Consider the following 24,969-nt stretch of genomic DNA (forward strand, 5'->3'; position numbering starts at 1 on the left):
TGACTCGTATTTATGACGGTTGCAGTGTCATGTGATCCCCTTTTGCAACCTTCTGACAAGCAAAATCAATGGGGAAGCCAGTTTCACTGGACAACCATATTACTAATTTACTAACTGTAGTGATTCGCTTAACAACTGTGGCAAGAAAAGTTGTAAAGTGGAGCAAAGCTCACTTAACAAACGTTTCACTTAGCAACAAAGATCTGGGGCTCAATTGGGGTTGTAAGTTGAGGACTGCCTGTAGATGCTTTAACTGAACCAATTTTCATTCTTCATTTAAATCTTATTTGGAAACGGGAAATTTAAAGTTGTTTGCAGGAAGGGTGTTGGGGATCTACTGTTCCAAGAGCGGGAGGTTTGTTTAAGCACATAATCCTTTGCTCAAAACTGGTAACTTTTCTTAAATGTGCGTCTGACTAAAAGATTGTATCGTCATCAAAACCCCAAATGTGCTTTTTTCAAGAGGCAACGGGACTTTCTATGAAGAAAGGTGCCTCTTGAAAAAAAGCACATTTGGGACAACCATGACCTGGATGACTGAGAATCTTCATAGACATATAGTCATCAACACTTGCAAAAAATGAGAAATCTAGTGATTAAATCTAAAGAGAATTGTGTTTCCGTCAGTCTGAACATAACTTTACCTGAGTAGATCTGAAAAATGCTTAACACTCTGAAAAATTTTATAGAACAATTTAAGGCAGTATTTTGCATTCAAACATCGCAGAAACGATGGACAGAAGTGTCAACCGATTAAAGTAGTTCTAATAATTATCTGCCATTTGATCACTTGGTCAGCTCATTAAATTTAACTTTGGGGCGATCAACTGCAGATCGTCAAAAAAGAAAGAGCACAAAACCTCCGAATGTAGTTGATTTGTAAGGAAATGTATATAACAATGTACAGTTTAATATACCATCAGTTGTAGGCCTTCTTTTCTTGTTCACATTTTATGAAACAGGGAAGTACAGTCTTACCAGAAGTCAAAACTGATTAACATTTGATCCTGCTTTAATCAACTAAAGATAAAATTCAGTTAAGCCAATTAAGGATGCAGTCTTAGATGTAAGCCCTATGGAATTAGGAGGATTTCCTTTTGAATGTAGGATCAGGCTGCATCGTACATTGGTTAAAAGATAGATCTTATCCAGATTAGTAATAAAATACTTAATTGCTAATACTTTATATAAATAATATGAAAGCCAATTATTATTCACTAAATGCTCGTGAACAAGATATGTGCTCGTAAATCCCACAGAAATTAATTAGGATAAGTATTTCATAAGTACGACATTATAATATTTCTTTCTTGATGTTTTTTTTTCCAGAGACAAATGATTCACAATTGGTGATTAAAATGCCATTAAAACATATCAGAAGATGCATTTTCCTTCTCACCTCTAGTGCTATGATGAAATGGAAGGGTCTCATACCTCTTTTGAAGGAACCCGTGAGCCTTTTCTTTTATTCCACCATGTTTCCAACATGGCAATTAAGCAGGAGAGAACAATCCCAGCTGCCAGAATGCAAAAAACACCTGCAAAGCTTTTTATGTCCAAGGCTCCCCCTTTATATTTGGGGTCCACAGAGGAGTGCAGATCACACTGGGAATTCTTTGGCCACCACTTATGCTTCAGTAGATCCATGTGTCCATTCTGCTGAAGTTCTAGAATCCTTGGAGAGAAATCACAGAGTCATGAATGTCTTCAAGAGCCATAGAACATTTATACAGCTGTTGTTCTGGTCCAGAACAGAGCCTAGCAGAAGCAAGAAACAGACTCCTTGTCCCGAAAAACCCCTCTTTATTTACCTCTTGTAAATTAATTGCATTCACACACCGAAAAGTTAACTGCAGGACAGACCTTATCAGTTCCTTGCAATAATTGCAAGGCCCTTAGCTCCCAGCCGAAAGGCTGCAAATTAAGTTCTGGCAAGCAGTCTTTATGGCACGAAACACAATAGCAAAATCTCCAGAAATACAAACTGTTGTCTCCTACAATAACCACTCCCCTTTCCTTCTATTTATTCCCCAGCCAAGGAGGGGCCATTCAGTGTCCACATGTGCTTTGTTTCCCGAGTTGACTCCTTGTCCACTATTGTTCTCTCCTAACTGCTCTGCACATATGTGCATTTGGAACAGGCCCCAGATGTTCTTCATCCTCACTCATCTCAGCCTCTAAAGGCAGCTGCCTCTCCGGTGGCTGGGAAATGTCGGATGTCACTGGCTCTATCTCTGCGTCCGACACAGAGCATCCATCAGACCCTTCCCGAGATTCCAGAACTGCCCAAGTTCCTCCCAATCTCCTTCTCATCCGAGTCTGCCGCCAGCTCCGCTGGCAGCTGGCAGGCCACAACAACTGTATTGATTCGGACACCGAAAAATCTCATCCATGTGAAAACATTCCTGATGCCGGCAACCATGTTGCATCAACTATAATCCAGACCCCTTAAGTATAGTCATACTGACATCATGAGATGACTGCATCAATGATAACTATCATGATGAGCATTATAAATTGCCAGACATATGTCCAAACTGTGGAATGATTCAAGAAGCAGTTGTATAAAACCACTTAGCATTCCAATTCTAAATATAGAAGTGAGAATTAGGTTTGAACTATTAAAATATAGAGTTTATACAATGCCCACAATAATTTAGTGCCCATGTTTCATTGAAGTTGCTGATGCTTAAATAGTTTTAACACTGATACTATGGGTTGTGACCAGGTTCAGTCAAGCACTGTTGAAATGAATGGGGTTTAATTTACAATGTCAGTATATTGCGCCCAACAATCTGGGTTCTCATTTTAACAATTTTGGAAGGATGGAAAGCTGAATCAACCTGAGCTGGTCAGGATCGAACTCCTGGCTGTGGGCAGAGTTAGCCTGCAATACTTCATTCCAACCACTGTGCCATCACAGCTCGTGTGTGACTATACCCCATATATTTATGAGGATATAAATAATTTCAGTACTAGCACACAGAGGATGAAAGTGGCTCAAAAAGTTTTAGAAGTGAGATAGGAAGTCACTGTATCACTTGTTTCAAAGTCCATCCCAGTTTGATTGCATAGTGATATATGTTTTGTCAACTACAGGAGGAATACAGCTGATCTGATCTTATAGTTTGCGTTACTTTACGTGGTGAGTGAGAAGGAAGGCTTGCTTGCGCTAATTCAGGGGTGTCAAACTTGATTTCATTGAGGACCATATCAGGGTTGTGTTTCACCTTGAGGGCCCAGTGTGGGTGTGTCCAGATCGGCATCACTCATGTTGGGGGCACTTGTGGTGGCCCAAGTGCTCTGCCAATGAAAATGGGCTCCTGAGCTCCGTTTTTGGCTGCAACGGCTTCCTGCAACATTCTGCCATCAAAAACGGAACTCAGGAGGGCTCCCCGCGGCCCTCCCGAGCTCCGGTTTTGCTGGCAGAAGCACCGTGGGCCAGTCCTTTGCTGTTTCTATGGTGGCCCCAAGGCCAGGTCTAAGTACCCCACAGGTTTCCATGGTGGACCCCTAGGCCTTGAGTTTGACAGCCCTGCTCTAATTCAATGTTTCTCAATCTTGGCAATTTTAAAATATGTGGTTTCAAGTCCCAGAATTCTCCAGCCAGCATGCTGGCTGGGGAATTCTGAGAGTTGAAGTCCATACATCTTAAAGTTGTCAGGGTTGAGAAATACTTCTCTAATAACTGTGCAACATTCTGGGGTACAAGATAAATGCTTTTCCTTGAGCCATGTCACGTGCTCTCACTAGCAATCACAGCATCAGAAATGCAGACAGTTGCTGTTGCAATAAGCCCAAACAAAGGCATGCTTTGTATTCTATTGATTTTAAGCACCTGCTTTAAATATATCATATTTAAACCAATTGAACCGCAATGCACTTTAACGTACTTCCATTTAATGTCTTTGCTTTAGTCAACACTCACTTTTTCTAAACAGCAAGCAAATATTATCTCTCACTTATATGTACTTATAAGATTCATAGATCACACAATTTTAAATACTTTAACAATAATATATATATATTAATATTAATATATATATATATATATATATATATATATATATATATATATATATATATATATATATATATATATATGTATGTATGTAAGTTTTCACGGGTATATATGTGTGTACAGTTAATATTTCGGGTTTCTTCCCGTGTAATTGTGGATATATCCCTAAAAGGGTAGAAGCGACGTTTCGACAGAATCTCATCTGCCATCATCAGGCTCATAAGCTCATTAACTACACACACACACACACACACACACACACACACACACACACACACACACACACACACATATTCATGTATTAACAGCAGCTAGAATTGTATTTGCACAATATTGGAAAAGTGAAGAGATTCCTACTGAAGAGAAGGTGATTAGGAAAATATTAGAATGTGCAGAAATGAATAGACTAACACTAGCAATTAAAGAGAAAGAACAAACTGATTATTATATGATATGGGAAGCATTTTACCAATGGTTAGAGAATAAAAAAGGAAATTGGAAATAAAGGAAGAAGACAATAAGAAGAAGAATAGAAAATACATTAAGACAGAGATAAGAATAAAATGGCAATTGATAACAAGAGTATAATGAGAATAACCATGTTTAATGTTATTATTGTATTTTTATTAGAAGGTATATTATGAAGGAAATGAAGAGTTACACAAGGTAAATTGGTTCAATGTATATAATTTGTGGAAGGATGTTGTACAGAAATATTTGTACCCAGTGGTGGGATTCAGCCAGTTCGCATCACTTCGGGAGAACCAGTTGTTAACTTATTATTATTTATTATTTATTAATTCAATTTGTATGCCGCCCTTCTCCGAAGACTCAGGGCGGCTCACAATGCATTTAAAATCATTATAAAAAATATTTAAAAATTAAAAACATTAAAAACATTAAAACTCAGATGGATTGATTATATTCAAAACAAATATGGGACTAAAAAGTTGCAAATAGCTTATGAATGAATTTAGGTGAATTTTTATATTCCTATATTTTGGTATGTGTATGGGGGAGTTAAAATGTGAGGGGGAGTTAAGAGCTTATAGTTAATTTGTTTATGCTTGATTATGTTTCCTGAATGCTATGCCCTGTATTTTGCTCTGGGAAGTCGGGGGGGGGGGGAGGGGGAGGGAGAATGGAATGGGTGGGGGGAGGAAGGGGGGGGAAATTTGTTTGTAAAAATATTTTAAAACTTTTCAATAAAAAAAAAACATTAAAACTCATTCACACCATTCATGGCCGGATCTCGCCGGATCGCAACTGCTCAAACTTTCTGAGCAGTTTGGTGAACTGGTTCTTGGAAGAAATCATTAGGGCAGAGAACCGGTTGTTAAATTATTTGAATCCCAACACTGTTTGTACCCAGACGACACACTGCTAAAGGAGAGATGAAATGTTTATATTCTTTAAAATGGAAAATAAATAAAAAAAACTGTTAAAAAAAAGAATGTCAAAAAAAATCAGCAGAATGTCATCAGCACAGGAATTATTCAGATTTTATGAGAGCAGTCTTTTTGAAAAGGACAAGTGGATTCTCAGCCTCCTAAAGTCAAAGCATTTTTCCACCTCCACTCCGGGATAAGAATTTATTAAATTTATTTGCCACTAAATTCCCAGGGACTCTGGGCAGGATGCTCTAATCAGACAGGTGGTATGGTAACTTATGTCTTAGTTATTAAAAAGCTATATAGATTAAATCTCGCTCCCTGGATTGCATACCAAAAAAAAGAAGCCTATTGGCAACTAATGTACTTTTCACAGTGTGGCTCCAACAAAGCTAAAAGGACTCTCGCTTGCCAGCATATGGGCTGCTGCATTTTGTAGCAACTGCAGTTTTTAGATGGCCTTTAAGGGCAGCCCCATATAGAGCGTCTTGTCAATGTCAATGTCAAAATAATGAGGACATGTAGAGAGCCACAGAGATGATGTTGGGAAGCTAAGCGGAGGCAGATGGTTACATCAACAAAAGCATTTGTTAAGCCGGGCAACAGCTACAAGTGTGAGGACGAGGCTCGGGATGACTCCTCCCTAATTCTCTGTAGTATAAGAGGGAAAGGGGAAAATTCAGACTTTCAAAGTTGTGTTATTTTTGCCTTGCTCAATAAAATATGCTTTCGGTCAGATTTGTGGAGTCAGCTTCTTGACCTGATTTACTTCACGGGCTTGATAGGATGTGAATGATAGTTGCCTGGGTCCAGTGGTGAAATCCAAACTTTTTTACTACCGGTTCTGTGGGCGTGGCTTGGTGGGCGTGGTGTGGCTTGGTGGGCGTGGCAGGGGAAGGATACTGCAAAATCTCCATTCCCACCCCACTCTGGGGCCAGCCAGAGGTGGTATTTGCCGGTTCTCCGAACTGCTCAAAATTTCCGCTACCGGTTCTCCAGAACCTGTGAGAACCTGCTGGATTTCACCCTTGGCTGGATCCCAAGATCTAAGAAGGACTTGTGGACTGTATGAAGCTGGGCAAAAGCTCCTCATGCTATTGTTTTCATTTGCCAGTGGGGTAGGAGCCATGTCTACCCATGAAATTCCATAGCAATAGCATTTAGGCTTATATACCCCCCATAATGCTTTACAGCACTCTCTGGATGGTTTACAATGTCGGCATTATTTGCATATTGCCCCCATTAATTTGGGTCCTCATTTTATCAATCTCAGAAGGATAGAAGGCTGAGTCAACCTTGAGCCCTGTCAGGATCAAATTCCTGGCTCTGGGGCAGAGTTAGCCTGCAATACCGCACTTAACCACTGTGCCACCATACTGGAGAACTACTTCAAGTGCCAACCCCATCAAGAATCAAAGCAGGAGCCCCAAGACAGACTAGATGGCTTCTGAATGAACAATAATTTTCTCCTGCTTTGTTCCCATTCAATCCTTTATAGCCTCTGGATCAAGGCTATATTGGGACACCTCCCGCATCTCCTGCCTGGCACAGAGTGATTCTATCTAACTGGAAATCAATTGAGTATTGATGATACTTTGTTCCAAATCATGAATTGTCCTGTCCAGTGGCTTCATGTAATTATTAAGTAACATTGGAGAGGAGTGGCAAAGGACTCAACCACTTATCTGCCATCTCTTATTGAGTGGAACTGCCCTCAGAGTAGGAATAGAACTGACCTTTTACAATGCCTGCAAGTCCCAAGATTTGGGGTGCTCCAGAGGTGGGTTTCAGCAGGTTCTGACCAGTTCTGGACAACCGGTAGCGGAAATTTTGAGTAGTTTGGAGAACCGGTAGTAAAAATTCTGACTGGCCCCGTCCTCATCTATTCTCTGCCTCCTGAGTCCCAGCTGATCGGGAGGAAATGGGGATTTTGCAGTAACCTTTCCCTGGATTGGGTCGGGAATAGAGATTTTACAGTATCCTTCCGCTGCCACGCCCACCAAGCCATGCCACTCAAGCCATGCCATGCCATGCCCACCAAGCCACACCCATAGAACTGCTTTTAAAATTTTTTGAAACCCACCACTGGAGTACTGGGGTACTCCATAGGATTCTCATAGCTCAAGAGCTTCTGGGTAATTTAACAGGACTAAAAAAGCTGCACTTCCTCTGTCCAGGCCTAGTGGAGCTCATTGATGGGTTACTAGTGCAGATTCTATTATGTAGCTACTATTATGGTAACTGTCCTTTAGGGAGGACAGTCCTTCTTTTGTAAGTTTTGTCCTCTCTTGAAAAGTGTCCTCCTACATGTCCTCCTTTGAAGACTAATCTGTAAATCTCTGTATTCGATTGATGATGAGCCAATCCGTTGTGTGTGATGTGACGTATTTGTATTTGACATGACGATTCGTCAAGGCTCAGTACAGTGCGGTGAGAAATGATTATGAGATGCATGCGCTCCGCACAGAAAAATTGTTTTGAGAAAATGTGCTGTGCGCAAGTGGCTTTGTTTACTTCTTACCAAAACACGTATGTGTCCTCCTTCTCATTGTAAAAAAGTTGGTCACCTTACTACTATAGGTCTGAAATCTGAATAAAATGAACCAAGACAACTCATTTCCTTCAAAATTGAAGTTCAGCAATGGTGGTATTCAGCCGGTTTGGACCGATTCGGGTGAACTGGTAGTGTTGACCTGCGGCCGCCCCGGTGCTATGCCATCCTATTTAGCCACGTTTTGTAAGCCATGCACATGCGTGGAAGCTGCGTACGCGAGCAAAGCTCATGCACAGAAGGTCACACGCATGTGCAGAAGGCGCACCTGCACATTTTTGCCGCGAGGTGAACTGGCAGTAAAATTATGTGAAATCCACCTCTGAAATTCAGCCACCTTTTCCAAGCTCTGACATTTCATCTCCTCAATGAATTTCTTGGTAAATCAGAACAAAACACAATGACCCACACACAAATGGTCAGAAAGGGCAATTTTGCTTAACTCTTTTGTTCAGCACTTTTGTTCAACACTGTTGCGTCTGTATTCCAGAAGTCAAAGGTCATGGCAGCAATGCCTGTCATCTTAATGACAAGACGCATGCACTAAATTGTTTATTTAATTTATCCAGCAATGGAAAATCTCTCTCTAATTCCCCACTAAAGATTCCTCACTAAACAGTGCTCTGTTTACTTCTGGTATTCTTGGCGTTCAGATCTTGTTTGATGTTTGTAACACTTTTGAGACTGAGATTTCTTCCTAACTGTATCACGCCAATTGGAATATTGCAGATAGGAAAGATTTCTCTCCGGCTATCAGAAATTTTGACTACAGAGAGATGCAGATTTTGTAATGAGGCAGTGGAAGCGGCGATGTGAAAAGGAATGATTAAATCCTTCAGTTAGGGAAATTATATATCAAGGCAAATTACAGTAGCTTCAAAGTGACTAGTTTGTCTAATGAGGCCAAAAGTCGGATCACATTTGCCCTTTGCAAAATCGTGGATGTTCTGGCAATTTAGTTCAGGTGTTTAGTCAAAGGAACTCATTTGTATGCTGAGGTTTTTGAACACAGCGAGGGTTTCCACCTGGTCTAGTTGGTGAACAAACTCCATTAACGTTCAAAGTGATTTGCATGAGAGGATAATAATAATAATAAAAAAAACAGTTTGGAGGATAATATTAGCCCCGGAAAGCACATTTTTTAAAAAAAGGGACCTCAGGCAAAGTCAGCGTTAAATTTGGCAGTAATTCACTTTTTGTAGTGTGTGAATTTCCCACAAGATGGCACCCTGTCCACAAAAACAGATAAGCCTTCACACATACTCCAGTGTTCAGGAAGAATAAGTAAATATTTTCCTATCAGGAAGCAAGCATATAATACCATCATAATTAGAATATACAGATACTCAGTTTTCAGAAGCATCACTTTAACAGGGCTTTTTCAAATTGTGGAGCATATTCCTCCTACAGAGGAATTATTGAGTCTGTCATCTGCACCTCTATAACTGTCTGGTTTGGTTCTGAAACCCAATAAGAGACACAGACACAGAAAACAGAAAAACAATTACTACTAACCTGTCTTCCATTGAGGACCTGTATACTGCACAAGCCAAAAAGAGGGCTGTGAAAATATTTACAGACCCCTCACATCCTGGACATAAACTGTTTCAACTCCTACCCTCAAAACGATGCTATAGTGCACTGCACACCAGAACATCTAGACACAAGAACAGTTTTTTCCTGAACGCTAAACTCTGCTAAACAAATAATTCCCTCAACACTGTCAAACTATTGACTAAGTCTGCACTACTATTAATCTTCTCATTGTTCCCACCACCCATCTCCTTCCACTTATGACCGTATGACTATAACTTTGTTGCTTGTATCCTTACGATTTAAATTGATATTGTTTCCTGATTGCTTATTTGTACCCTATGACTATCATTAAGTGTTGTACCTTATGATTCTTGATGAATGTATCTTTTCTTTTATGTACATTCACAAATTCCTTGTGTGTCCAATTATACTTGGCCAATAAAAAAAAATGACTGTTATATCTCCACTCTGGTATATTGGGATTATGTCCTCAAACATTCCAAATGCTTGCTTTGCTTTACAAGAGTCAGGATCCAGTTGGAATAAAATGAGAATCAGAGGGAATGGGATGAATTAGCTGCCATTCTAGTTGGTCACAAGTTTATCAGCCGGGGAAGGCTGAATGCCAAGAATAGAAATTATATAGATGAACCAGGTGGAACAAAAGAAAGTGAAGACAGAATTTTAGCCAGGAAGTATTTTCCTTCAAAAGTTGAGATGCTTAAATTGAGATATAAAGTCAAAACTAAGACTTTCTAAGATGGCAGTGGTGAAATCCAAATTTTTTTACTACCGGTTCTGTGAGCATGGCTTGGTGGGTGTGGTGTGGCTTGGTGGGCATGGCAGGGGAAAGATACTGCAAAATCTCCATTCCCACCACACTCCAGGGGAAAGATACTGCAAAATCCCCATTCCCACCCCACTCTGAGGCCAGCCAGAGCTGGTATTTGCCAGTTCTCCGAACTACTCAAAATTTCTGCTGCCGGTTCTCTAAAATCTGTCAGAACCTGCTGGATTTCACCCCTGACTGATGGTTTATGGTAGCCAGCAGTTGCGTTGAATTCCATTAACTGGGTGCTCGCTCAGTGGACTGGGTGCTCAAATTATAACATTGACTGTATACTAGTTATTGAGGAGAGAAATAAGGCTGCAAGCTCGAATGACAGCTATCTTGGTTTGAAACTGCCCTCCCGCCGTGTCATCTAGAGGTAAAGATTGAGCTATTATGCAAATACCAGTTATATTCGTAACTGTAAAAGCATAGGGCAAACATGTTGCACTGATGAAATATATGCATTATGCATGCATTGACTACAGAAAAATATAGATGCCAAGCAGAGTGTAATAACATTGTGGAAAACCTTTTATGCTGCTCAGTTTGGAGGCAAAGCAGACCGTAGTCCATTAAAGTGCATGGTTTCAGAAAAACTAAAAGGTATGTTGACCTCCAGAGGGTACTGTTCTTATGATATGCAGTGCTAACCTGCCTGTGGTTTTTTATTATAAACCAGCTGATAACCCGGCACTGCCCAGGTATTTATAGACGTTGAAGGGTTTGTCTGACAGGGAGCCAATGAGAGGGGCTTTTCTTCCCCCTACACCCATGCCCATCATCCCTGCCCTCTCCCTTCCTCCTCCCACCCACCTACCTGTGCCATCATCTGTTTTACTATTTCCTCAAACTGGGCCTGGGACTGGAACATAAATCCCTGAGCTGGGCCATGCTGCGCCTCCTCCACCCCTGCTGAAATAGGCTGTGACTCCTCTATGGCCTCCATACCTGTTTCACCTTGGTTGGTGTGGTCCCGTCCTTCGCGTGATGGGTTTGGGGCAAAGGACGATCCTGGGAAAATGGGCCGAAGCTGTGAGGTGGGGGCAGACAATCCGGTTAGGCCATGGCGCACTCAATCAAAGGCCTCTGTACTGGCCTAATCAGGCTCCCTTCATAGGCCTACTGCTATAGTGGCCTAATCAGGCTCCCTTCCCCCTCCCATGACATCATGAACAAATGTCTCTCTAGGACGCCACACTCGCTCTCCTTAAAGGCCCAGGCTTTCCAGAGGTATGCTGGAACACACACACACACACACACACACACACCAGGGGTGTCTTAACCCCACAGTGCTTGTCTCCAGAGGGTAAGTCATCTGTGTACCAAGTTTGGTTGAAATTGCTCGAGGCATTCCAGAGTTATGCTTAATCAAACATACATACATACATACATACATACATACATACATACATACATAGATCCTTTTTATACGGACTCATATATAGAGAAGAAGAAGAAGAAGAAGAAGAAGAAGAAGAAGAAGGAGGAGGAGGAGGAGGAGGAGGAGGAGGAGGAGGAGGAGGAGGAGGAGGAGAAGAAGAAGATAATTCCTTTCCTGAATTCTTTCTTCCCTTAACATTATCACGCTGTCTGACATTACTCAGGGTCATTGTTCACCAACATCTAGATGGCCATAAGGACTAAGACCTAAGAAGGGATTCAGTCTTGCTTTTGCTCAGGATTATAATGCAGTCAAATCAGTGCCTGCCATTTTTTTGCCCCCTTTTAAGCATTGTGCACTCTTTAAGACTTGAAGGCACTTAAACAAATGGTGGCGTTATTAGGAATGCAAAGAGTTTTAAAAAATTTTAGGCAGCTATACGAGTCCATGCCAGTTTTACTTTTTCTAGGAATTCAGTTCATCCATTGCTGAGACTCAAAGAGGCTTAATGACACATTCAGAGTGGGGGCACAAGTTCTTTTCACAGATGATTGGGAATGGCACGCACGACTAAATGCCGGCTTCTTTGTACCAGGCCATGTTAACCAAGAAGCATTATTTCAGCCTGCTCGCTTTTCCTCATTGAGAGCCAATGATGAGAAGCCATGTTAACACTCCAGGTCTCATAAAATGACAAAGAAATAATGTGATACCATGTGGAAAGGACTTTTTTCTCCCCCCCCCATTAGGAAAGCACAAGCTAATTAGTCACTGCAACAGTGAAGACAAGAGTTGCTATGAAAAGATTGGAATTGAGCCCAATGGAGAGTCAGTCAGTCAGTCAGTCAGTCAGTCAATTCCCTTCCTAAAGAAAATGGCTTGGTTCTGCTTGTGTTGAATTTATATTTACCGACAAAGAAATAAAAGGAGAGACTACTATAGATCTATTTCAAGCTATTTAGCTCTCATCAGCTAGCCCAGTCAAACTCAATTTCATTGAGGGCTGCATCAGCGTTGTGTTTGACCTCGGGAGGACCAAGGGGGGCATGGCCAGCTTGACGTCACACATGTTGGGGGTGCCTGTGGCGGCCCGAGTGCTTTGCCAGTGAAAATGGTCTCTTGAGCTCCATTTTTGGCTGTGATGGCTTCCTGCAATCCTCTGCCAGCTAAAATGGAGCTCGGGAGGGCTGCCCACAACCCTCCTGAGCTCCATTTTTGCTGGCAGAGGCACCGTGGGCTGGTCCTTTGCTGTTTCCAGGTGGCCCTGTGGGCCAGATCTAAGCACCCCATGAGCTGAATCCAGCCCCCAGGCCTTGAGTTTGACACCCCTGAGCTAGCCATACCATTCTGGGATTCGAACCCAGGCTGCTTACATATTAGATAGATGTATTAACCTCTACGTCATGGGTTCTCCTTGCTTTGTTGACTATACCAGGGGAGAGATTAAGTGTTTTTTTTCTATCAGGGCAAGCTGGTCTATCCAAATATGGGACAGAGCATACTGGATTGGGTCTGAAAGCGGAAACAGTATGCTCCGTCCCATATTTGGGTACATCTGGATGGTCTTTTCTTAAAAAAGCAACCATTTGAGGATAATGGGAGTTTGTAGTCTATCACATTGGGAAGACCTTGGGAACTGGGGATTTACTTTCTGGTGGAACTCAGTGACTCTTGGTTGCAACCTGTCTTTCTGCACCTCCCTTCTTACTGCCCAGTTAAGAAATATGATGAATGAATGAATGAATGAATGAATGAATGAATGAATGAATGAATGAATGCATGCATACTTGAACACTCATTTCATAGAGGAGGCTTCTTTTTCCAGAAGATGGAAGTCTGATGTCACCGACATTGGCTTAGTACTAGATTAAGCCCTTTGCTTTTATTTTTATGAAAAAAGGAAGACTCATTACATTAAATTATAATGAAGTATCTGCACATTGATATGAAATTAGATGTTCATTATGTTTATTGTTGGAAGAAGCACTGGGGGGAAACTCTTAAATGTAGCACTAGTATAGTGTCCCAAAGTTGCTTTTCTATTCTGCTGAGTACCACATTTCTAAAAGTCAGAATGGAAAGATGTTCTGCAAATTTAATTCAGAAAGGATGTGCTGAAATTATGTTCACATATCGCCTGCCCAAAGGAATAGAGGCATGGATGTCCATTTGTTGTTCCTAAATTATATAATCTCAGGAAATCATAAAAGCTGTATTTATTACTGTTGTAGGAAACAACAATGCATTCACTACGTTGCATTGTAAATGGGCATTGCCCGTGTTGCCACAACCAGGAAAATTATTGATAATTTTGAGAAGGATGTCCTGCTGTGCCTGAATTATTTTTCTCTTTTGCTTTTGTGCAGAAGAAGATATAATTTCTTTAAGATAATGAATGCAACCTGAATACAATAACATGTTTAGGCCTGTGCTTGTTTAATTCATCCAACACCAAGTTACAGGATTATTTTGCTCAATCTTTCCCAATCTCGTTTACTTCTTCTACCTATTTTATTGCCTTGCCTCTTTCCTCCTGTGCCACACTGGTTGTTAAAGTTGAAAGTATGCATGCACAGGGTTTCTATTTTCCATCAATCATACCAGACCTGGGCATTTGATGGGCCTTGGGCCACATCTGGCTCTTTGACTGTCCTTATTTGGCCCACACGAGGTCAATTGTTAATTAGAAATCAAATGTAAATAAGTGCACCTCAGGGGGCAGGAGAAGATGCCAAGTTGGGTCTGGCCCTGCACACAGCCATCATGTTGGTTGGCAGATGTGAAAGGGCAAAGAGAGAAAGCACTTTTCTACATTTGCACAACATTTGCCCCTTACCTGGAATTGAGCTGATGGAGCTTGAGGATATCAAATCAATTTACATTGGTTTGGTCCTCCACCACAGTCCCAGTTTCTCTTATGGCCCCTTGGGAAACTTAATTGCCCACCTCTGATTCACACAAACTTCCATAATGGTTTAGGAATCTACTTTGAACTGTATCTTCCTACATCTTTTGTAGGATTACACAGGATTATGATTCTAGAGAAGAATAGTCCACCTTTTGCTCTGGTTGGGACTACCATTAGTAATATTTCTACTTTGACACATAATTTTCTTTAATCATGCTTACAAATTAAGCCAAATCTTAGCACACCGGTAAACTTGATTTCGATTAGAATGTTTAAAGCAAGTCTTGATATCTGCTCTGTCATTGGCTCTCTAGAACAAGCAAGCAGCAAGATTTGTAATGGTGGCAGAGAGCATTATGGACAGAAAGGTGGTAAGCTGTCTAATGTGTAACAGAAAGCAAACACCTGAATCTCACAGATGCAAAGAACTTGCCGGAGTTTATTCACTCCAGTCCCTTGAGCGTTTGAAAGCAAAATCAGACTCTTGCAGCCTCAACAGTCCAAATCAAGAACTCAAATTCTCCTCTACTGCAATTCACAAAATATGTAACCAAGGAAATAAATGGATCTGGCAGCAAGAGTCTGAGGATTGTTCTCTCACTCTTGCACCAACACCTTCCTTGCCTAGTCTGGCCTCTTCCTTCCCCTCCGAATGAGGAAGGCTTTCCAGCTTGATAAACAAGCTCTCTTCTCTTCCTGGTCAATATTCAGCCAAGCAGAATAGAAAAGTGAAAAGAACCAAAGACAAAACACAGAAGGATGAAAGAAACAATGTAATCTACAAAGTCAACTGTAACCATTGCGATCAATTCTATGTGGGACAAACATCACGTCAATTAAAAACCAGGATCCACAAACACCGACTGGCAGTCAAACGCCACGATCCTAAATCCTTAATCTCTATCTGACGCCAAACAGCACCAGTTCGATTGGAGCAACATAAAAATCATCAGCCACGCCACTACCCACCACGCTCATGAGTTCATCAAAGCCTGGCATTCCACAAGCAATTCCATCAATAGACACATTGACCAACAACCAGCCTATGAACCCCTCAGAATCCAAATCATCCGCACAGCTAACCAGAGACAGCACCAGCCCTTAACCAACCCACACAACCTCCTAGCAGTTCACCTCCCAAAGACCCTGACCTGATGTAACATCCTTATCACAAGACCCATCACAAGACTCACTGATGACTCATAGCTGACCCATCACAAGACCCTCATTTGACACACCCAAATCTGAAGCCCTTATAAACAGAAGAACACAGACACTGATATCCCCTAAACTCTGGTGAAGAGGTTACCTAATCTGGTAGTGAAATGTTCTGAAACCAACCCACAAGCTCAGAGAATGAACTTTCACCCTCATCCTATATACCCGAGCTACAGATATTCGCCACTATTGCAAAGATGAAAAAAGTTATAAATAATGCAAGTTTCTTGTGATCTTTTATCATCTTCCTTAGCATCCAGTTTCCTTCATTGGGGTCTAGAACAACTTGGCAGGGCCAACCTGCAGGGTTCAATCCAATGCTGTATTAATTGTTTCATTCAGTTACTTTTGTTACTGGTGAGTATGTTTCCGTCAAAATTATTGTAGCTCTTGTACTTCTGGATTGACTTTCTTTCTTTTATTATTATTATTGGCCATGGTTCCATCAAATTTAATTCAACTTTTGTATTTTTTGAATTGTCCTGTGGCAAGTTGTCTCATGGTGAGTTGGCCGCAGCGAATTGGTCATGCGAGTTGGCCGCAGCAAGTTGCTTCATCTCACCTGCAAATCAGGGGTGAGCTCCTGGAGGTTCGGCAGGGTTCAGGCAATCCTCTAGCCAAGGATCTCTGGGGTTCGGCGAACCCCCAAATGCCACCCCTGGCTGGCCCCTCCCCTCCCAGGAGCTCCATGCGGCCCGTTCATCATTTCAGGTAAGTGCAGAGGCCACGCGGAGGGTCTGGGAGGGCAAAAAATGGGCCTACTGGAGGTTCCGGAAGTCCAGAATTGGGCCTGTTTCCAGCCTCCAGAGGGCCTCCAGACCCTAGGGAAAGCAGTTTTTGCCCTCCCAGAGGCTCGAGGAAAACCTCCAGAGCCTGAGGAGGGCGAAAAATGGGCCTCCCAGAAATTCCAGAAGTCACCTCTGGAGGGCCTCCAGACCCCAGGGGAAGCAGTTTTCACCCTCCCGGAGACTCGAGAAAAGCTTCCGGAGCCTGGGGAGGATGAAAAGCACTCCCCCCCCCGTGGTGCAGGCAGATGACTAGGCCACGCCCACCAAGGCCACACCCACCCAGGAACGGGGCAGTGAACCCGTTTCTAAAGGATCTGAAGCCCATCCCTGCTGTAAATATTCATATTCTGCTGCTCTGCTTTACTAAAAGGATTTCCCTTCACAACATGGGCTCTCTCTGACTTCATCATTTCCAGACTAAGAGAGAGAACAAATTAAGAGAGAGAGATCTATGACCCTTGCCTTAATTTTAAAACAGTACACAATAATTTTCCTCAAACCATTAAAAAACAAAATGCAATTAGTATCTCACTGGCTCTCAAGTATTATGCTGACTAGTAGACTTTAATATTTCTATATCTGTGTTATGTGCTTATTATGTGCCAAAGCTGCAAAAGTCAAGCACTTATTACAGAAATGTCAGGCGTGATATTTCATTATATGGAAGCTGCAGTTGAAACAAATAGATAATGGTCATTATAATCAATGCTCAGAAATATATGGGGCTGCTGAAAAAGGATTCAGCACTAGTTCCCGCAGAGAGAGAAGCCATAATGGAAGATGAAAAAAGGAAACAGTAGGGTGACATCTTTGAGCTATCAACATCATTCTTACACTCAATGTGATACTTAGGTTTAAAGACTGGTGGTGGTGGGAACCATTTAATTATGAGAATCCAGAGCTAATAATTTCAGCCTTTCAGGTTCTGCATAGCTGAGATTTTTAGAAAAGTAACATAACAGCATCAGGCTACTGAGTGGGTAAGTGGAGGTTAAACTGGTTTAAGAAGTTTTTGTTTACAGTCACAATGATGTGCATAATTTAAATAATCTGCCAGGGGCAACAAGCTTCACCCCCCCCCACACACACACTTTTAAAGAATCCTTTAAAGAATCCATTGCAAGAAAAAAAAAAACATAGTGATCATGTAAGGCACTGTGTCTCAACACAAGCAACTTGAGAATGTGTGGACTTCAACTCCCAGGATTTCTCAGCCAGCCATGTACCATGGCCATTTGGCAAGGGGTGGACTTCAAGTCCCAGAATTCTGGCTGGGGAATTCTGGGAGTTGAAATCCACACATCTTAATATATCCAGAGTTGAATTCTGGGAGTTGAAGACCACACATCTTCAAGTGGCAAAGCTTGAGAAACACTGGTGTAAAGAATCACAGCTAGATGCAATAGGACCTCAAGCAATGGTGGGATTCAGCCAGTTCGCACCACTTCGGGAGAACCGGTTGTTAACTTTCTGAACAGTTTGGTGAACTGGTTGTTGGAAGAAATCATTAGGGCAGAGAACCGGTTGTTAAATTATTTGAATCCCACCACTGACCTCAAGAAACAACACAACTACAATGTAAAGGGAGTTGATATGATGTCTCATTGAGATTATAGGCATTATAAAAGCTATACAGATAGTCTTTGATTTATGACTGCCATGGAGGCCAGAATCTCGATTGTTGTGTGAAGTGGTAGTTAAGCAAGGCATCATGTTACTGCTTCACTTAATGATTTCATTCCCAGCACTCCCAGTTCTGATTCTTAAACAATCTTGTGGGCCATTAAGTGGATAGAGTCCCACTCTATCTACTTAATACCTGGGGTACCTGGGGAATGGAAGAGACCTTGGGAGGACCAGCATCCATGCACGGCAGTGGTGGGTTGCTCCCGGTTCGCACTGGTTTGCAAGAACTGGTAGTAAAAATTTGTAGTAGTTCAGAGAACCGGTAATAACATTGGCTGGCCATGCCCCCGAACTGGTCCCCGGCCTGGTCGCCGCTCACTTACCCTGCCCACTTCATCAGAGGGTTTTTTTTTTTTACTTTTAAAAATATTTTTTCTATAACCTCTTCTGCCGAAAAAATGCTTTTAAAAGTAAAAAAAAAAAAAAAAGCCTCTGATGATTGCGTGGCTCAGCTGGGATCGTCAGAGGCTTCTAAAAGCATTTTTTTTTCTGCAACCTCTTACGGTTGTAGAAAAAATGCTTTTAAAAGTAAAAAAAAAAGTTGGCCATGCCCACCCAGTTACATTAACCCCAACCAAGCCACGCCCACAAAATAAGCCATGCCCACAGAACCGGTAGTAAAAAATTTTAGAACCCACCCCTGATGCACAGGCCATGCATATGTTTCTGCTTAGGAATTGAAAATCTTCCCTGATGAAATCCAACAGGATTTTCAGCACCTGAATAGAGATACACTTTTACGTGGCTTGTGCTGGGCGTTCCAGGGCCTTCCTAACACTCCTTACCTCACTGTACTACCTCTCCACTCAGGGGCTGAAAATCCTATTTGGATTTCGGCTTCTTTTGTTTCAGGGGCTGGCTAAAAGAACTGCTTGCTGAAGGATTTCTGTTTGGATTTCCAAAAGGCATGGAGCTGAAATCCTTCGGCAGGCAGTTTTTTTCAACCAGGTCCTAGAGATGAGAGGGAGTCCTCTTGGCAGGCAGCAGCAGTTTGCAAGCATCCTTTCTGGCTTCCTTATTAACTTTGTGGGGACGCATCATAGAATATTGCAAATGGTGATCACATGATTGACACCTGCTTGGCAACTGGTTGGAAGTGTAAACCGGTTGCCAACCACCCAGATCGTGATCATGTCCGCAATGTGTCTGTATGTGATATTTTGCTACTGTTGGAAATGCTTTACTGACCATAAAGCACTCTTTCTGAGGCTGTTGTTAATTGAAACCATCATTAAATGAATGGTTATACATTGAGGACTACCTGTATATGACAAAACATCTGCAGTGGTTCCAGGTTGGTGGTTACAATGACTTCTTTAAGTCTGCAAACTATGGTATTTACAAGGTCAAAACGGTCTATAACCAGGGGTGGATTCTACTTACCTTTACTACTGGTTTGCAACGGGATCGCGCACATGCGCTGACTTTGCTCGTGTGCCGCTGAGCTACTGCGCATGCGCAGAAGCTTCAACACATGTGCAGATTGCCTATGATGACATCTGGGGCGGTGGGCAGAGCCTCCCGCTGGTTTTACTACCGGTTCTTGCAAACTGGTCTGAACAAGGGGCAACCCACCACTGCTTATAACAATGATGGCTAACATTTTTGCCATTGCGTGCCAGGAGGGGGGGCAGGGGAGGTTCACGCGCGTGCGTGCCCACATCCATAATTCTATGTGCCCCGCCCTGCTCATGCACATGCAACCCCCCTGCTCCTGGCATGTGATGGCCCAGTAGGCCCGTTTTTCTTTCTCACCTGACTCCAGATCCTCTCTATACATCTGGGGAGGTTGAAAACAGCCTTCCCCACCCCCTTGGAGGCCCTCCAGAGGCCTGAAATGACCCGTTTCCCAACTCCTGGTTGGACAGGAAGTGACATTTTTTGCTGTCCCCAGCTTCCAGAGCCTCTCTAGGAGTCTAGGAGAGTTAAGCTGGTGTGCCCACTGATATGGCTATGCGTGCCATCTGTGGCATGCGTGCCATAGATTCGCCATCATGGGCCTATAACATATACAGCCTGTTATTTAAAAATCAGTTTTAATAGCATGAATATAAATAAAGTAGGGGAAAATATTTTTTTGCAAATGTCTTCTCTGTTTTTTTTTTGGTTTTTTTTTTAAAGAAACCCACTTTAGTAAATATGTGGCTGGTAAGACAATGCAGCTCAAACTTACATAGCATCTCAAACATGATTTTGCAGTTATTCCATTATCATCATTAATAGACGTATTTCAGAGATGGCATTTAGAAACTGAAAATGGAAATACCAATGCAATATTTCCACAAACTGAAACTCCAGACTCTCTATAAATGTCCAAGAAATTCATGGCAGTCTCTTGCATTAAAAATCTATACTTATAATAATCTGCATCAGAACTGTAATCTGTTACTTTAATGACAACGCTCCAGAGGCAGTAGGAAAACAAACCCTGAGTTGTTATCAGAAGCAAGTTTGCCTTTAGCTGTTGAGCCTGTGAATATCTATCATGCCAAAAGGCGAGAAGTAATAAGAACAAAGGTTTTAGAGAAGGATTCAGAAAATAAAAATTAAGAAAAAGTTAAGTCAGGGCAGTGGTGGATTCCTCTCGGTTCGGCCCGGTTCTCCCGAGCCGGTAGCGGTGATGATATGACATCACCGGACTGGTTCTGCCCCCGTACCCCCCGTACCCCCCCACCCCATGCCCCCCCGTTATTCTTACCTTTTATTTGGCCCCACCCCCAATCTATTGCTGCCTCCTGAGTCCCAGCTGATGGCTAGAGGGAAAAAAACTGTTGAAACTCTTGCTGTGGGGCTTCAAAGGGCCGCCCTACAGCTGATCAGTGTTAAAAGAAAACAAATGATTAGACCAGTGCCTGCAAAAATACATGAGTAGATCAGTGCCTGCAAAAATAAATGGGTAGACCAGTGCCTGCAAAAAATAAAGGGTAGATCGGTACAGTTCTGCAAGCAGTTAAAAGCCTGGTAGACCAGTACCTCTGCTAAATCCTAAATAATTGTCACATGACCATCAAGCCACGCCCACAAAATAAGCCACGCCCACAGAACCGGTAGTAAAAAAATTTAGAACCCACCCCTGGGTCAGGGTATCATTCCCTTTCTGTTTGACCTGCTATGCAGTCTACAAAAATTGGACTTAAGACATTTCACAGGACATGTTTTTCTATCTTATAAAAACCCTGAGATGTTTAGGAAATAAACAAAATATAATTTATAGCTTCACTAAACTCAATTACATGGAAAGATGTGAAGACTTTTTGATGATATCTCAGTATCTGTTGTGTGGACAATGTAAAGATTGCAACAGCAATAGCATTTAGGGTTATGCACCATTGAATAGCGCTTCATAGAACTCTCTGGGGAAGTTTACAATGTAGAAGCATTATTTGTATATTGCCCCTAACAATCTGGGTTCTCCTTTTACTGACCTCGGAAGGATGGAAGACTGAGTCAACTTTGTGCCCCATCAGGATCAAACTCCAGGCAGTGGGCAGAGTTTGCCTGCAATACTGCACTTTAACCACTGCTCTACAAGGCACACCGGTAGTTGATTATAGCAATCAAGACACTTAAAAATAGACACTGATAAAGGTTTAATCTCTTGCATTGCTTCTTCTGTTTCCTATTGTGTCACTGTAAGTAGCTATCCAAATGTTTATTCCCAAATGCTGCCAGCAGTCCTGAATGAGGCATCTTCCAGTCTTTGTTATATGATGTTGCTCTTTCTTCTCCGCATTGTATTTTCAATTTACTTTAGATTCAAAAGGTAAAGGTTCCCCTCGCACATATGTGCTAGTTGTTCCCAACTCTAGGTGGTGGTGCTCATCTCCGTTTCAAAGCTGAAGAGCCAGCGCTGTCCGAACATGTCTCCATTGTCATGTGGCCACCATGACTAAGTGCCAAAGGCGCATGGAACGCTGTTACTTTCCTACCAAAGGTGGTCCCTGTTTTTCTACTTGGATTTTTTATGTGCTTTCGAACTGTTAGGTTGGCAGAAGCTGGGACAAGTAACGGGAACTCACCCCGTTATGCAGCACTAGGGATTCGAACCACTGAACTGCCGACTTTTCAATCGACAAGCTCAGCATCTTAGACACTGAGCCACTTTACACCTTACTTTAGATTTACATGGTCTTAATACTCTGACCAAAGCCATGGGGCCAAAAAGCACACAAGCATTTTCCAAGGCAAACCAGTTTCCAGGGGAGATTATTATTTGGTATACTAGAAGAGGCTGGCAGGCAATCAAGTGAACATCAGTCTAAGACAGTATTTCCCAACTTTGGCAACTTTAAGGTATGTGGACTTCAACTCTAGAATTTCCCAGTCAATATAGTTGATTATAAATTATGGTCAAATACAAAATCAATACAAGTCAATAATATTTTAGTCTAAGATGAAATAATTACTTCATCCTGTCAGTTAAAATTCTATGCTGAAGTCTGAATTTCTCTACTGCATGGTGGTGATTTCTGGATGCCAAGTAATATTGGTAGAAGGCATCTGTCTTGCTTTTTATTGTGATGTCTTTGTTGTAGTAAAGGTGTAATTATTAGAAAGCTCTCAAACATGTGGAGTTAAGATAGCCTGCAGTTGAATAGAATTCCAGTTTAGTGAAGGTTCTCTTCAGATAAGACACTTTAAAGTATATATCAGAGGTGGGTTTCAGCAGGTTCTGACCAATTCTGGAGAATTGGTAGCAGAAATTTTGAGTAGTTCAGAGAACCGGTAGCAGTTAGTTAGTTTTTAGTTTAGTTTTATTTGATTTGTATACCGCCCTACTCCCGAAGGACTCAGGGCGGTGAACAGCCACAGGATAAAAAACATAAATACAAAATTTAAAACTGAATAAAATCGAATTAAACAATTTGGCCGAAGACAGATTTAAAACACCCCAATAAATTAAAAACAAATTAAAATTTACGTTTTAAAAAGGGAAAAAAGGGAAACAGGCCAGGCCAGGCCAGCCTGATGGAATAAAAAGGTCTTGAGAGCGTGGCGGAAGGTGTGTAGATCCGGGATCCTCCGTATCTCTGGGGGGGGGGAGCTCATTCCAGATAGTAGGTGCCCCCACAGAGAAGGCTCTCCCCCTGGGGGCCGCCAGTCGACATTGTTTGGCCGACGGCACCCAGAGGAGCCCCTCTCTATGAGAACGTACCGGCCGGTGGGAGGCTACTGGTGGCAGCAGGTGGTCCTGTAAGTAACCAGGTCCTAAGCCATGGAGTGCTCTAAAGGTGGTAACCAAGACCTTGAAGCACACCCGGGAGACTAGCGGGAGCCAGTGCAGCTCGCGCAGGAGAGGTGTTACATTTGGAACGCCATGTCGCTCCCATAACCACCCGCGTGGCCGCACTCTGCGCCAGTTGGAGCCTCTGGGTGCACCTCAAGGGGAGCCCCATGAAGAGAGCATTGCAGTAGTAGTAAAAATTCTGACTGGCCCCATCCCCATCTATTCTCTACCTCCCAAGTCCCAGCTGATCGGGAGGAAATGGAGATTTTACAGTATCGTTCCCCTGCCACAGCCACCAAGCCATGCCCACCAAGCCACACCCATAGAACCAGTAGTAAAAAAATTGAAACCCACCACTGGTATATATATTTTAATTGCTGCAAGCTGCATCATGAATTTTCCTGATATTTCTCGTCTTCTTAAAATTTTCCTCATTTGTTCCCATTCACTTCTGCCTTGGAAGCAAATGCAAAAATCCAATTTTTCCCCTTTTCTTCTTTATGTCTGGTATCTTATTGATGACTTTCCAAATCATGGCATGAGAATTTGGTTTTGATTTCCTTTAATTTGCTAAATCCCCAAGGAAAAAGCAAAAAATGGTATTTTCTATGATGTGTCAGAAGTTATTAATGCTAAATTTCCTGCTGCTCTCATATGTCTTTCAATTTATTGTCTTTCAGTCATTAAATTTTCCGTAAACAATTAACTGCTCAAAGCCATATTAGCTCATAGATTATTAATTGAATACTATCTCTGGCTTAGCCTGCAAACTATTAATTGTTCCTGTTGAATACCAAGTGTTTATTTGATTATACACATCTTGTTCAGTTATCTGGGTTGTGGGAATTAATAACAAGATATAATCGGGATATTTATTTGATTGTCCTGTAAGATAATAACCCAACTTTTAATAAATTGTATGAATTATTAATTATAGTTTATAGTTTATAATTGGCAAAAGAAAGCTCAGGACCATGTTTGTTGGAAACATGCGGAAGAGACCTTCATCCTGCAGTGGGTAGACAATGGCTAAAATGATGATGATGAATTATAGTTTGGATTTTGGACTTTATGAATGCATCCATTTATATTACAATCTGTAGTGTCAGGTCTCAAAGAATTGGTACTCTATATGTACCCCTTTTGTTACCTTATCTCTTTCTTAGCAGAACTTTTCAATATTTTTATTATATCAATATGATATTGGTTCTATGAAGCCTATAACAAGTATAACAGTTAGCAATGCTTTGTGATTTTTTTTGAAATTAGTTGAAACCCCTGTTTGGTTATGCATTTATGCAGGGATATTTAACTTCGTTAGATTTTTAAATTTTATAAGTAACTCAAGGTGGCGAACATACATTTTATTTATTTATTTCTCCTGCCTTTATTATGTTTATAAACAAAAAAGCGGTGAACATATCCAACAA

At 41.8% G+C, this 24,969-nt stretch overlaps 1 protein-coding gene across 1 annotated transcript in view; it reads right to left on the reverse strand.

Moving 5' to 3' along the window:
- GRID2 (glutamate ionotropic receptor delta type subunit 2) overlaps positions 1-24,969 on the reverse strand; it is a 1,156,109-nt gene that overhangs the window by 12,146 nt on the left and 1,118,994 nt on the right. Inside the window, exon 15 of the mRNA XM_070948519.1 lies at positions 1,435-1,675. Coding sequence (XP_070804620.1) covers positions 1,435-1,675 — 241 coding nt within the window. The remainder of the gene's footprint in view (positions 1-1,434; positions 1,676-24,969) is intronic.

This window comes from Pituophis catenifer, unplaced genomic scaffold (assembly GCF_029215685.1).
Source record: "Pituophis catenifer annectens isolate HBS135680 unplaced genomic scaffold, rPitCat1.0.hap2 SCAF_8, whole genome shotgun sequence".
Lineage (NCBI taxonomy): Eukaryota > Metazoa > Chordata > Lepidosauria > Squamata > Colubridae > Pituophis > Pituophis catenifer.